At 33.5% G+C, this 12,386-nt stretch overlaps 1 protein-coding gene across 3 annotated transcripts in view; it reads left to right on the top strand.

Moving 5' to 3' along the window:
- Positions 1-12,386, top strand: part of LIPI (lipase I) — a 130,354-nt gene that overhangs the window by 115,009 nt on the left and 2,959 nt on the right. For 2 of the 3 annotated variants that reach the window (XM_072806558.1, XM_072806559.1), the window contains exon 11: positions 4,069-4,245. The exons of the other annotated variant lie outside the window; for it this stretch is intronic. In XM_072806558.1, the coding sequence (XP_072662659.1) occupies positions 4,069-4,245 (177 nt within the window). The remainder of the gene's footprint in view (positions 1-4,068; positions 4,246-12,386) is intronic. 3 annotated transcript variants of the gene reach the window in all.

Raw genomic sequence — 12,386 nt, 5'->3', positions numbered from 1 at the left:
CTAATATTATTCACACATTATAATATGATGCCAAATATATCAATACATCAATATAGGATTTTAAACAGAAGGTACCAATTTTGGACATTCTGGATAAAATGATTCTCCCAGAGGATGAGTAATGGAGAGGTGAGAGTGGTACAAGTCCAGAGAGGTGGCTGCTGTAGTAATTTATGTGAAAGATGATGAAGGCCTGAACTAAATCTGTGGAAGTGGTTTTTTTCTTAGGATTTAGAATACATGTGTTTTTATGATTAATTAAATGTCTGAAAGTGAAGGAAGGAAACCAGTTTCAAGATAACTGTTTAAGTTATGGTGCTCTTTACTGAGCTAGAAGGTCATGGAGAGGAGCCAATTTAATCAATCAATCTAATATCTTGAAAGCTCTATAGGCCAATAACTGTACTAGAAATTAGGAATACAATTCTGGGCAAATTAGATTTCTGTCTTTACATAGTTTCTATCTACTGCAGCAGATAGACTTTATAAATACATAATATAAATAAAATGACAATGTTCATCATTCTTCTATTCAAACAATTTTTAATGTGTGCCTACATTGAGCTCATCAGGACTGTGCTAAGTGCTGAGGATACTGTGATGAGAAAAATAGACATAGTCCTACCCTCATTAAAGTTACAGTTTAATGAAGGGTATAACAGTAATCAAAAATAAATACAAATATATAAATAAAATATGAAAAATGTCTTGAGGCAAATTATAGTATGTATGGAAACATAAAATAAGGGGCAGTGAGGTCACTAAATGTGTCTCTAAGGACATTTCATACTAGTTGAGACCGAATGATGAGCAGGAATTCATCTGCTTTGCTATATTCCTGGCAGAAGTTTCAACAAATGCATAGATCCTGAAGCCAAGGGAACATAGCCCATTTCAGGAAATAAGGAACTTTATAATGTCTTAAAATGGAGGCAAGGAGAGCAAGAGAGTTATGAGAGAAGTAGAAAGCCCCTAAATTTTATAAGAATTAGAACTTGTAGGGCATTTCTAGGATTATATTTTACTTACTGAGCAAATGAAAACCACTGAAATATTTTAGTTGGGACAGTCTGGTTGGAGCCAGAATTGGATCTTTATTTTGGAAAAACAATTAGATCACAGCGGGTTCATGAGGGAAAAGACAGGATGTTGTTGCAAGAATATAGACAAGGAAGGAACAATGGTCTCTTGAGTGCTTGAAGTGGAGATGAAACTGAGGATGGATTCAAAGCAGATTCAGGATATTTTGTAGGTATAGTCAATAGAAATTTATGAGAGTTTGGAAGTAGGGGTTGAAAGAAGGGATGATATATCAAGGGTGGATCCTTATTTCTGGCTTGGGTAATAGGTGGTGGTGCCATTTAAAATGATAAAGAAATTTATAAGCTGTGAGGGTTTTTTTTAATATTTATATTTATTTTTTGTTGTTTTATGAGAGTTGGTTGTTGGGGAAGATATCATTTCGATTTGAACCTACTGAGCTTTAGACAGCCTTGGGATATCCAAGTGGATGTGGTCAATAATAGTAGGTAGTATGTCTGGATCTCAGCAGATAGAGTTTAGCTAGAGGCAGAGATTTGATGATCATGAGCAAATGACTGGTATTTGAAACCTTTGAAGTGGGTATAAAATTGTAGGGAAAGATAGCATGTTCCCATCTGGATATACTGACTTTGTAGTATCTCTGAGAACTCTACATAAGGTCTTGGAGGGAAATTAGAGGTATGATCAGTGATGTTATATTACATGAAAGAGGAAGTAGTAATAGTGCCTGGAGGAGCAGAGATGGGCTTTGAGGAGTGTGATGACAACCTTTTTTTGGGCTTGTTTTGAAGAATCAAAAGGAGGAAAAAGCAGGGATAAATGTAATATGGCACAAGTGCTGGAAGCACCACTGGTTGCTATTCATCTGTGCTACATGTGATTGTTGCCTTTGCTCAAGCAAATCATTGTTACCTTGAAATTAATGCAACAATTTTCTTTTAAGATTTATTTATTTATTTTAGAGAGATTGAAAGAGAGAGCAAGGGGAGAGGCAGAGGGAGAGGGAGAGAGAGAATCTCAGGCAGACTCTGTGCTGAGTCAGAGCCCACACAGGGCTTATTACTACAAATCTGAGAACACAACCTAAGCCAAAATCAAGAGTCAGATGCCTAACCAACTGAACCACTCAGGCATCCCAGTATAACAGATTTTTTTTTTTTTAATTTTCTTTGTCTCCTCTTCCTTTTTTCTCTCCTCTACAGCTTCTTCCCACTCTCCCCCTCTCCCTCCCTTTCTTTCCTCCTCTTATTACTTATCCTGCCTCTCCTTCACCTTTTCTGTCTTCCCTTGTAGTTTCCCTTATAGTTAAGTAGGTCCATATTGACCTAACTGACTCCAGGCTCCACATTTCTGGCACACAGAGATGAGGATTATGAGTAGAGTGATGAAGAGCATTGATGTGACTATGTTTGCATTTCAGCTTTGCATTCACTAGCTTAGGAATGATACTTGTATGCTCTGATATGCAGTTTTCTCATTTGTAAATGACAATACTAATAGTACCTAAAAAAAGGAGTTAAGATACTTGAAGAAGGTCAAGTATGTCAAACTTTATTACACTTCTGGGTGCACCAAAATGCTCAGAAAATTGTACTTATTATATTCTACCTTTATTTTTTCCTTTTGAATCTGGGGCTTTTATAATTAATCCTTTAATTCAGAAATATTTGGTAAAATGGCACAGAACAACAAGGAATTATTATTTGAGTATCCAGTCTATTCAGGAAACTGTGATAGTTGTTCAGGTATCTAAAAAGAGAAGCAAAAAAGAAAAAAAAAAAGAAGCATAAGGGGACTTCTTTAATCTTAAACAAATGTACAAGGTAGATACCAAGTAAGAAAAACAAGATGTCCCCCTTTTTTCTCAAAAAGTAGTATCCCCACATAATTTTGCATGGGGATGTGTATATTATTATTTTATTTTGTTTTAACTTAATTTAAATTATTTCTTAAATTTTATTTTATTTAGATTCAATTAATTAACAATTAGGAGGTAAAGATCAGTGATTCATCAGTTACATGTAACATCCTGTGCTCATTACATCATGTGCCCTCCTTTTTTTTTTTAGATTTTATGTATTTATTCATGAGAGAGAGAGAGAGAGAGAGAGAGAGGCAGAGACACAGGCAGAAGGAGAAACAAGCTCCATGCAGGGAGCCCGACACGCGACTCGATCCTGGGTCACCAGGATCATGCTCTGGGCTGAAGGCGATGCTTAACTGCTGAGCCACCCGGCCTGACCCCATCATGTGCCCTCCTTAGTGCCTATCACCCAGTTACCCCATTCCCTCACCCATCTCCTCCTACCAGCAACCCTCAGTTTGTTTCCTATAATTAAGAGTCTCTTATGGTTTGTCTCCCTCTCTGATTTCATCTTATTTTATTTTTCCCTCCTTTCCCCTATGATCCTCTGTTTTGTTTTGTTTTGTTTCTTAAATTCCACAAATGAATGAGATCATATGGTAATTGCCTTTCTTGGATTGACTTATTTTGCTTAGCATAATACCCTCCAGTTCCATCCACCTTGCGGCAAAAGGTCAGATTTACTTTTACTTGATGGCTAATAGCCCATTGTATGTATATACACGTATATATACACGTCTATATACATACATATACGTATATATATATCAGTTATATATGTGTAACTGATATATATATATATATATATATATATATATATATATATATTATACCACATCTTCTTTATCCATTCATCTGTCAGTGGACATCTCAGCTCTTTCCACAGTTTGGCAATTGTGGACATTGCTGCTATAAACATTGGGGTGTAAGTGCCCTTTCAGATCACTGTTTATATCCTTTGGGTAAATACCTAGTAGTGCAATTGCTGGGTTATATTTTAAAATATTTTAATAAATACTTTAACAAATATTTTATTGTTTGGCCCCATTTTTCCTATAAGATTATTCTTTCTATCCTGCATTGTTAAGATTACATTGACTTAAGAGTTAAATTATATTTTAAATTACTAATATGCTGAGCATATCAAATTTTCTGTTTAGGAAGAATACATCATTTAATAAGCTCCAAGAAGTCAAGATTCTTGCTCAATTTTTAAATGATATTTTAAGTATTTCAAGGATTGGTTTGACATATTTTCAGAGCTCAAACTGGCAAAGTTTCACATACAAATACAACATTCAGCGTGTCAAGTTGCAATCACTTACATATCCAGCAAGGTAAGAAACTAAATTTTGATTTCTGTGTATTATCTTTTAAACTTAATATTGGGCAGCCTGGAAGGTTCAGCAGTTTAGTGCCGTCTTCAGCTCAGGGTGTGATCCTGGAGACCCAGGATCAAGTCCCACGTCAGGCTCCTGCATGGGGCTTGCTTCTCCCTCTGCCTGTGTCTCTGACTCTCTCTCTCTCTCTGTGTGTCTCTCATGAATTAAAAAAAAAAATCTTAAGAAAAATAAACGAAAATATTGAAACGCTAAGAAATATGTTTATTGTGTATTTCAGATTATATTTTACATAAATATTAGAATATCTAAAACGTGGAAAATGTACTTTTTTGAAATTAAAATTAGTTTGAATGAAACTTAGTTTGGAATCACATTACTTAAGCAAAGAAAAAATCATTTCATTGGACACAACAAAAATGAAAAAACATGAGACAAATATCTGCCTTAGAAGTTGATCAATAATTCCTTATATATACATACATATTTACAGAGTGGTTGAGATTCCTTTTCTACAATTCTTTAGATGGGGTGCAATGGCTGAAAAGTCTATAATGAGGCATAAAGTCAAAGAAGAAGTCATCATGAATTTCAGTGATTTTTCTCTTTCTTTTAAATGTATTTTTATTTGGGAAGAGATAAAACATCCATTTTCCTCTATTTTTATGTAAGATTTTACATATCACTGGAAATTCAACCCCAAGAATATATTGACAGAAGTGAAGGTCTAGCATATATACAATAATAGCATGAGGAAAATCTGACTCTATAATTTTACCATCATATGTCTTGGTTTGCCTGTTACATCACAAATATCTCAATTTCACATCATGACTTGACAGTTTTTTTGAAGATGATAGATTCCAGCAGTATTTTTCCTAGTTTATTTAATATGCTTTTCTTAGTTCCATGTTCTCACAACTGAAGAGGTTTTCCTGTTATCCTTGTCCCCACAATATTGATGTACATGTTCACCATTGTAGAATTCATATTTCCACAAAAACACCTCTGTGAAAGCACTAAGAGCCACTAAGACCTCTTTAATGAGTGGATCATCTGTCTATTTGGATATGTAACTTGTGATTTGTGATTTGTGATAAGTGTCAACTGAGAGCCAGTAACAATGGATTTGTGGATTGCTAGAAATTTCTCTTAGCTGATGGTAGATCTTTCTTTTTATTTCTCTTTATGTTTCTGTATTTATATATTTGATTCCCTACTTGCCTTTTTATAAGTGTTGCACATTGTAAATAAGAATTTTTGGAGAAAAAAATAATAAATGATAAGAATATGCATTTAGACAAGGTCTATATTTAAAGAGAATTGCAAAGATTCTTTGAACTATAAATTATTTTGTAACTTTCGGCATGAGAATATTTGGTCACTCAAAAGTCAGTAAGTAAGATGTTATACTGGAAAAAAATCTAGGGATAACTTTATCGTTCTTTGTCTTTGAAGTTCCTACAAAAAAATACCAAGATTTATGGAAATTTTCAGCTAGGAATATTAGCAACATCATTCCCTGCCAAAGTATACTAGAGAGAGACAGACACACATCAGGGGGGTCATGTTTGAAAGACTAGAGTTGAAGACTTTTAATCTTCATCTGATCTCCATATAATTATATTACCTTTTTAAAGACATTATTAATGCCCCACCTCTGTACTTATTATCTTAAAGATGCAAAACATCTACTAAACATAAGAATAAAACTCTATTTGTAGTCTCCAAAAGCTAAGTTTAAAGGGGCCAAGCTTGTCGCATCATCAAAACTCCCCTTATCTCCCCCATTAATACCTCTCTGAGCATGAAGGAGGTGAGAATGAACAGAGGAGTTTAGAAGTTGTAATTTTATATATTAAATGTAAAGACTTCATATTGTCCCAGAATAAAGTCTTCTGCCTATATATAATTTCTAGAAAGAGAAAAAAAAAGTTTCCTCTTTAGTCTGAAGATGTAAACAAACTACACATTTTATTTTTTTAAGATTTTATTTATTTATTTGAGAGGGAGAGAACAAGCATGAGTTGGGGGCGGGGAGGTGGAGAGAGAGAGAGAAGCAGGCTCCTTGCTGAGTGGGATTCCCAATGAAGAGCTTGATCCCAGGACCCTGGAATCATGACCCGAACCTAAGGTAGACACTTAACTGACTGAGCCACCCAGGTACCCCCAAAATACACCTGCTAATAGCTGTGGGCATTTGCCAATTAAGGAAAAATATTAATTAACCATAACTTTACCTGTTTCACTAAATGACTTATTCATTAAAGAACTTCCCCCTGCTGCTTAGAGGTGAAGCAAGAGGCCAGCTCCCACCACCTTGTCTCCCACCCTTTTGTCTAGTCATCTTTTTTTTTTTTAAATTATTATTGTTGTGTGGTAAGAGCATTTAGCATGTATTTTACTCTCAACAAATTTTAAAGTGTGCAATACAGTATTGTTTACTATAGGCACAATGTTGTACAGCAGAAAAATAAATTCTTGCTACTACAAGACAGAAAATCCAACCACAAATCCCTAAAGATAAAGGGGACTTGTAGCCAGATGAATCTGAAAATCCACTAAGAAGATATGGCTCCCGGGTTAGCTGCATTCAAAGAACCAAGAGCATTTCTGTGCTGTCTCTTGGCTTTGCTGTTCACATTACTTCATCTTCAGTCTTTATAATACCAAATTGGCTGCTGCTTGATTCCAAGTTCATATCCCATGAGGATGGGTGGGGAAAGAGTTTTAAAGTCTCTTTGCATGTCGCTGACTTTGACTGGGCAAGTACATACCTTTGAACCTCACAGTGTGGTCAGAGAAATAGATTCTTCTGATTGGCCAGGGAGATAAGTCCTATAGTTTATGCTTATTCTGCAATAAGATGGAACCAAATCCAGTCAAAGTTATATATTGAGAGTGGGACGAAGACTTTTAAAGGTATTATTACCAGAGAAGATAATATTACCTGAAAGGGGATAGAAAGGTGAAAAAAAAAAGATAACAGGACACTACAGAGACTGAAAATATTTTGATAAATCAGGCAAAACATTAATTAAAAGTAGATTGGCTTATAATGTATCCTACTGAAGTTAAGTATTGATGTAACAACAACAACAAAAAATCCGTAACGTTCTGATTGATTGGCTGAAGTTAGATATTGATGTAATAACAACAACAACAAAAATCAGTATCATTTTTATTGGCTGAATGAGTGAAGGCAATAAATGAATAGCTAAGCTGGATCACTCAAATTCAGATTTTTCAAGATCTGAATACTTCAAACAATTCTGGGATAAGTTAAGTTTTTTAAGTGGTTGTATTTATTATTCTGGATGGCTATAATGTAGTATTTTGCCTGATAAGGCAATTTGAGATTGAACATTGTAGTAACTCCTCAAATAATTTACTCCAATATATCATGGAGGGCTATGTATAACTTTAGATACTTTGTCCTTTTCCAAATTAATAAAATATTTAAATCTGTAATTTTGCAGCTTTGCCCTGATGGCCTTACTTACTTCCTACTGACTTTACTGATTATTTAATATTGCATTTAGTTGAATAGTTTCAAGATTCTTTTGAAAATATAATACATGAAACTTAGATTTAATAAGAGTATTTGATTAATAAAAGGCAGAATTGTCTAACTTGGAGACTAAACTCAGAAAAAACCATCTACAGTTCAATCACTTGTGCAGAAGTCTTAAACATTCCATTTCTTTTAAACTGCCTGGCTAAATGTGCAACAGTACAATACTTTGGGAGAATGTAAGATTTGGACCTCTGGATCTCTGAAGATTGTCTCAAGGTAGCAATTTTGACAAATTAACTTTACTAACTTTATACTTTTCCAAAGTCTGTTCATCCATCTTGAAACTTTTCCTCCATCTTCACTGTCCACTTTTTCCTAGGTCCCCAAATTATGCTTTCTAGATCAAATTTTGAGAGGTTACAGGTAAGGAATCCCAAATCATGTCAACAGTGTGAATAGCACATCTGTGTTTCTAATGTAAGCTACGCCTCATATAAAAAGAATTAAGTAGTTTTAGGATGATTGGTAGTGAGCTTTCATTTTATATATTATTAGAGTCATTATTGAGCAAAAAGGATATTCTACCTAAATATATTTAGAAATTCAGTATTTTAATCATCATATTAAAGGATAAGATATTCTTATTTATATTCTCCTAAGATTGTTTGTTCTGGATTAAAATTCTGTGTATTTAAAAAATATTTGATAATTAAAATAAGTGGTTCTCGGGGCACCTCGGTGGCTCAGTCAGTTAAGCATTGGACTCTTGGTTTTGGCTCAGGTCATAATCTCATGGATGGCGAGATGTAGCCCTATGTTGGGCTCCAGGCTCAGTGGGGAATTTGCTTCAGAATTCTCTCTCTATGCCCCTCTCCCCCAACTCTCTCTCTCTCTAAAATAAATAAATCTTTTAAAATTTTTGCTTTAATTTGCTTAGAAGTTATGATGACATAATTCTAATTGGTAATTGTATAACTGGACAATGTAATCAGGGCTTTTCAGGTTGTAATGATAAAAAGTACAGCACATATATTTTCACTATGCTGTTGGTTATGATTATAGTTATGACAGAAATATCGAATAATCAATATAAATCTTAACAACATTCAGTTAAAAATACATTACCTAAGTAAATATGTAAATATTATAGCAAATATAAATGTATTTTTCTGTCAATCCTTCTGGTTATTAAAATAGTTGCTTTTCTTTCTATATTTGTCTTGTAATTTATTCTAAATATTTTCAGGGGCACCATATAAAAATATGTATTTGGCTGATGGTTGATACTCAATTAAAGCAATTCTTTCTTCTCATTTCTCTTCCCTCCTTTTGTTGGTCCCAATTTAACTTTCCTTATACCTCATTTTATCTATAAATACACAGATGAAACAACAGACTGACCAAGCCAATAATTATATGAAATGGATTTGTTTGTTTTGCTAAAGCAATTCATCAATAAAATGCCTCATTCCCAATACTTCTGTGAAACTCTAAATTTCATGTTCTATATAAATACTCTGACCTTCTTGTAAAACTTTTATTCATTACTACTTTGAAACTTATCTAAACTCTGTATTTGCTTTACCACACTACCTACTCTGGTAATGCTGTAATCAGAATCCTTGCCCACTGGAGTTGTTGGGGATATAGAAGACTCTGAGAGAGTTGATTAAGAACTTGAGAAAAGAAAATTTGTATTGACTGTAATTTCTTTTCATAAAGTGGAATTTATCATCTGAATTATTTTCCCTAACTCAATTTACCTTCTTTTTTAGGGAACTAGTACATAAGGAAGGGATTTTTTTCTTTTTTTTTCTAAGGTGTGTGTTTTGCCTGATGTTCATGTTTTAAGGGGCAATTCTCATCTACCAAGGGAGGATGACTTTTTTGAAGATGTAGACATGAGGAGGATACCTCTAAGTTTTCGTTTTCTATTAGTAAACTGCTTATAAGACGAATAATAGTGGTTAAGTTTGTTTAGATTTACTACATCACAGACACTACTTTGCAGCCTTTGCAACACCTCTCTGAAATATTTATTTTATTAGTAAGGGAATAGAAACAGGTTTTATATAACATATCTAAGGTTTCTCAGCTGAGAAATGCCTTTGCAATGATTTGAAGCCAGCCTTTTCTTTGGTTTTTAATGTTGTTTTTTTTGTTTTGTTTTGTTTTGTTTTAGTTGCTGTTATTTTCATAGGAATAAACCTTTTCCCTAATTAATATAGTGAATTATTCTCATTATGGAGTATTTGGAAAATTTAATTCAAATGTAATGTGACAACTAGGAGATATCACTGTTAGTCAATCACACGTTACAACTGAATCATGAATCTAATTATTTACATTAAATTATAGGCTGACTTTCTGGGTAGAATAATACAGCTTATTCACTGTGGTAACTTCAAGCATCATTGTTTACATAGATCACAGGGTAAACATAATGTATTTGGAGCTGTGCAATACCATGGACTTGATTAGAAGCATTTTTTTTTCTTCCAAAATATAAATTAATGGCTGTCATTATATTTGTGGAATATTCAAATTAGTTTTTCCTTTATTGTTAGACATTTTGGCAGGGTTTTTTTTTTTTTCCCCCACTAATGCTTGCTTACCTATCTAAATACTGACTATCTATGCATGGAAAACTATCTGTACAGTAAACAATTTTCTTGTTTCATATTCATAGAAGGAACATCAAGGAGGAGGTACATTTTCACATCTTCCACCTCAGCATGTAATGTTCACACCTTGATACAGATTGTTGGTGAGCCTACAGGCAGTGGTTGTTTTCTCCAAGTATTTCTCCTTTTTAAGTCATTTATTATAAGGGGAAAGGAAAGGATAAAAGGCAGACAGATATGTTCACTATTATATGTGACTCCCCATCCTAATTATTTTTACATAGATAGATAATGTACACAATTTATTCATTAGTGAACAGTAAAAAATAGGGTAAGGTAATTGGAATATGCTGTAGAGCACAAAGAAGCATGTGTGTAATTTTAAATTTTATGTCATATCTAAACAATGGATAGACAATGAAAATTTACTAAATTTATAAAATTTAAATGTAATTGTTTCTACTCAAGGGGGAAAAAACCCTAAAACATATTTTATGGGTGGTTAGCAAAACTCTTAACATTTCCTGCTGGCTGGGGATGCTAACAGATGCTTGAATGAAATGTATCCTTTAAGTTTAATTACCTAGATAATTGCCATAACCGTTTAGTTGTTTTTCCTATTTAGATCTGTCCATACAGATAATATGCAATTAATGAGAATTAGCACTGCCAAATTACTGGGAATGTGAGTTTTAAAAATATGATGCCTTATGGTCCAGATAAACTGTGGATGCATTCAACCAGTAATTATCTCTCTGTAACAAACTCTGATAGACACTACGGCATAGTTCTTCTTCAGGGCATTTCCAGTAGAGTAGGGCATTTGAATTTAGGGACTGAGAGGAATATTCACAGTAGAGGTGACCTCAGATGACTTACTGAGAAAACTTGGATGAAAAATCCTTTTTAAAACTTTACTTAACAATAAAATGAAAACAACAACAACAAAACAGTAAAATGTACTTTTTTTGGTATATGGTGCCATGAATTTTGATACATCCATAGAGTCATGTAACGACCATCACATTCAAGATGCAGAGCATTTCCATCAATGACAAAAACTGCCTTGTCCTACCCCTTTATTTTCAACCCCACTCCTACTCCCTGGCAACCACTGTCTCTAGTTTTGCCTTTTCCAGAACATTATATAAATGGAATCATATAGTATGTAGCCTTTTGCGTATGACTTTTTTCACTTAGCTTCATACATTCAAAATGCATGCATTTTGTTGCTCACACCAATGGAATGTTATTGATGAATAGTATTCCATTGTATGTATATACCACAGTTCATTTATCCACTCACCAGTTTGAAGACATATGGTTTGTTCACAGTTTTTGATATCTATCTATGAATAAAACCAAGATAAATATTTGCATGTAGGTTTTTATGTGAACATAAGTTTTCATTTCTCTTGGATAAATACCTAGAAGTGAAATTGCTGGGTCATTCTGTAAGTATGTTTAATTTTATATGAAACTGCCAGACTGTTTTCCAAAGTTACTGTACATTTTGCATTCCCACTGGCACTTAGCAGAGTTTCATTGCTTTCCTGCCTCATCAAATCCTGCACCTTCACCAGTTTTTGGTTGTTTGGTTTTTATTTGTCCCCATACTAATAGGTATGTAGAGACTGTGTTTTTAATTTGGATTTCTCAAATAACAAACGATGTTGATGACTTCTGCCATTTAATTGAGGATATTTACATCATTTGGTTTATTTTATTTTATTTTTTTATTTTTTATTTTTATTTTTTTTATTTTTTTTTACATCATTTGGTTTAATGTGATTATTGATAGGGTTGCATTTAAATCTATCATCTTACTGTTTTGTTTTTTATTTGTCCCATCTGTTTTTCGTTACCAGTTTTGTCCTTGTCTGCCTCTTTTGGATAAAGAGTCATCTTATGATTACATTTTATTTCCTTATTGTGGTTTTATGATAATTATTATTAACTCTGATTATTTTAGTGGTTTCTTTGGGTTTTATATTATA

This window comes from Canis lupus, chromosome 30 (genome assembly GCF_048164855.1).
Source record: "Canis lupus baileyi chromosome 30, mCanLup2.hap1, whole genome shotgun sequence".
In the NCBI taxonomy this organism is placed as follows: domain Eukaryota; kingdom Metazoa; phylum Chordata; class Mammalia; order Carnivora; family Canidae; genus Canis; species Canis lupus.
Note: the sequence above shows the minus strand (reverse complement) of the source record. Positions and strands in the feature narration are given on the sequence as shown.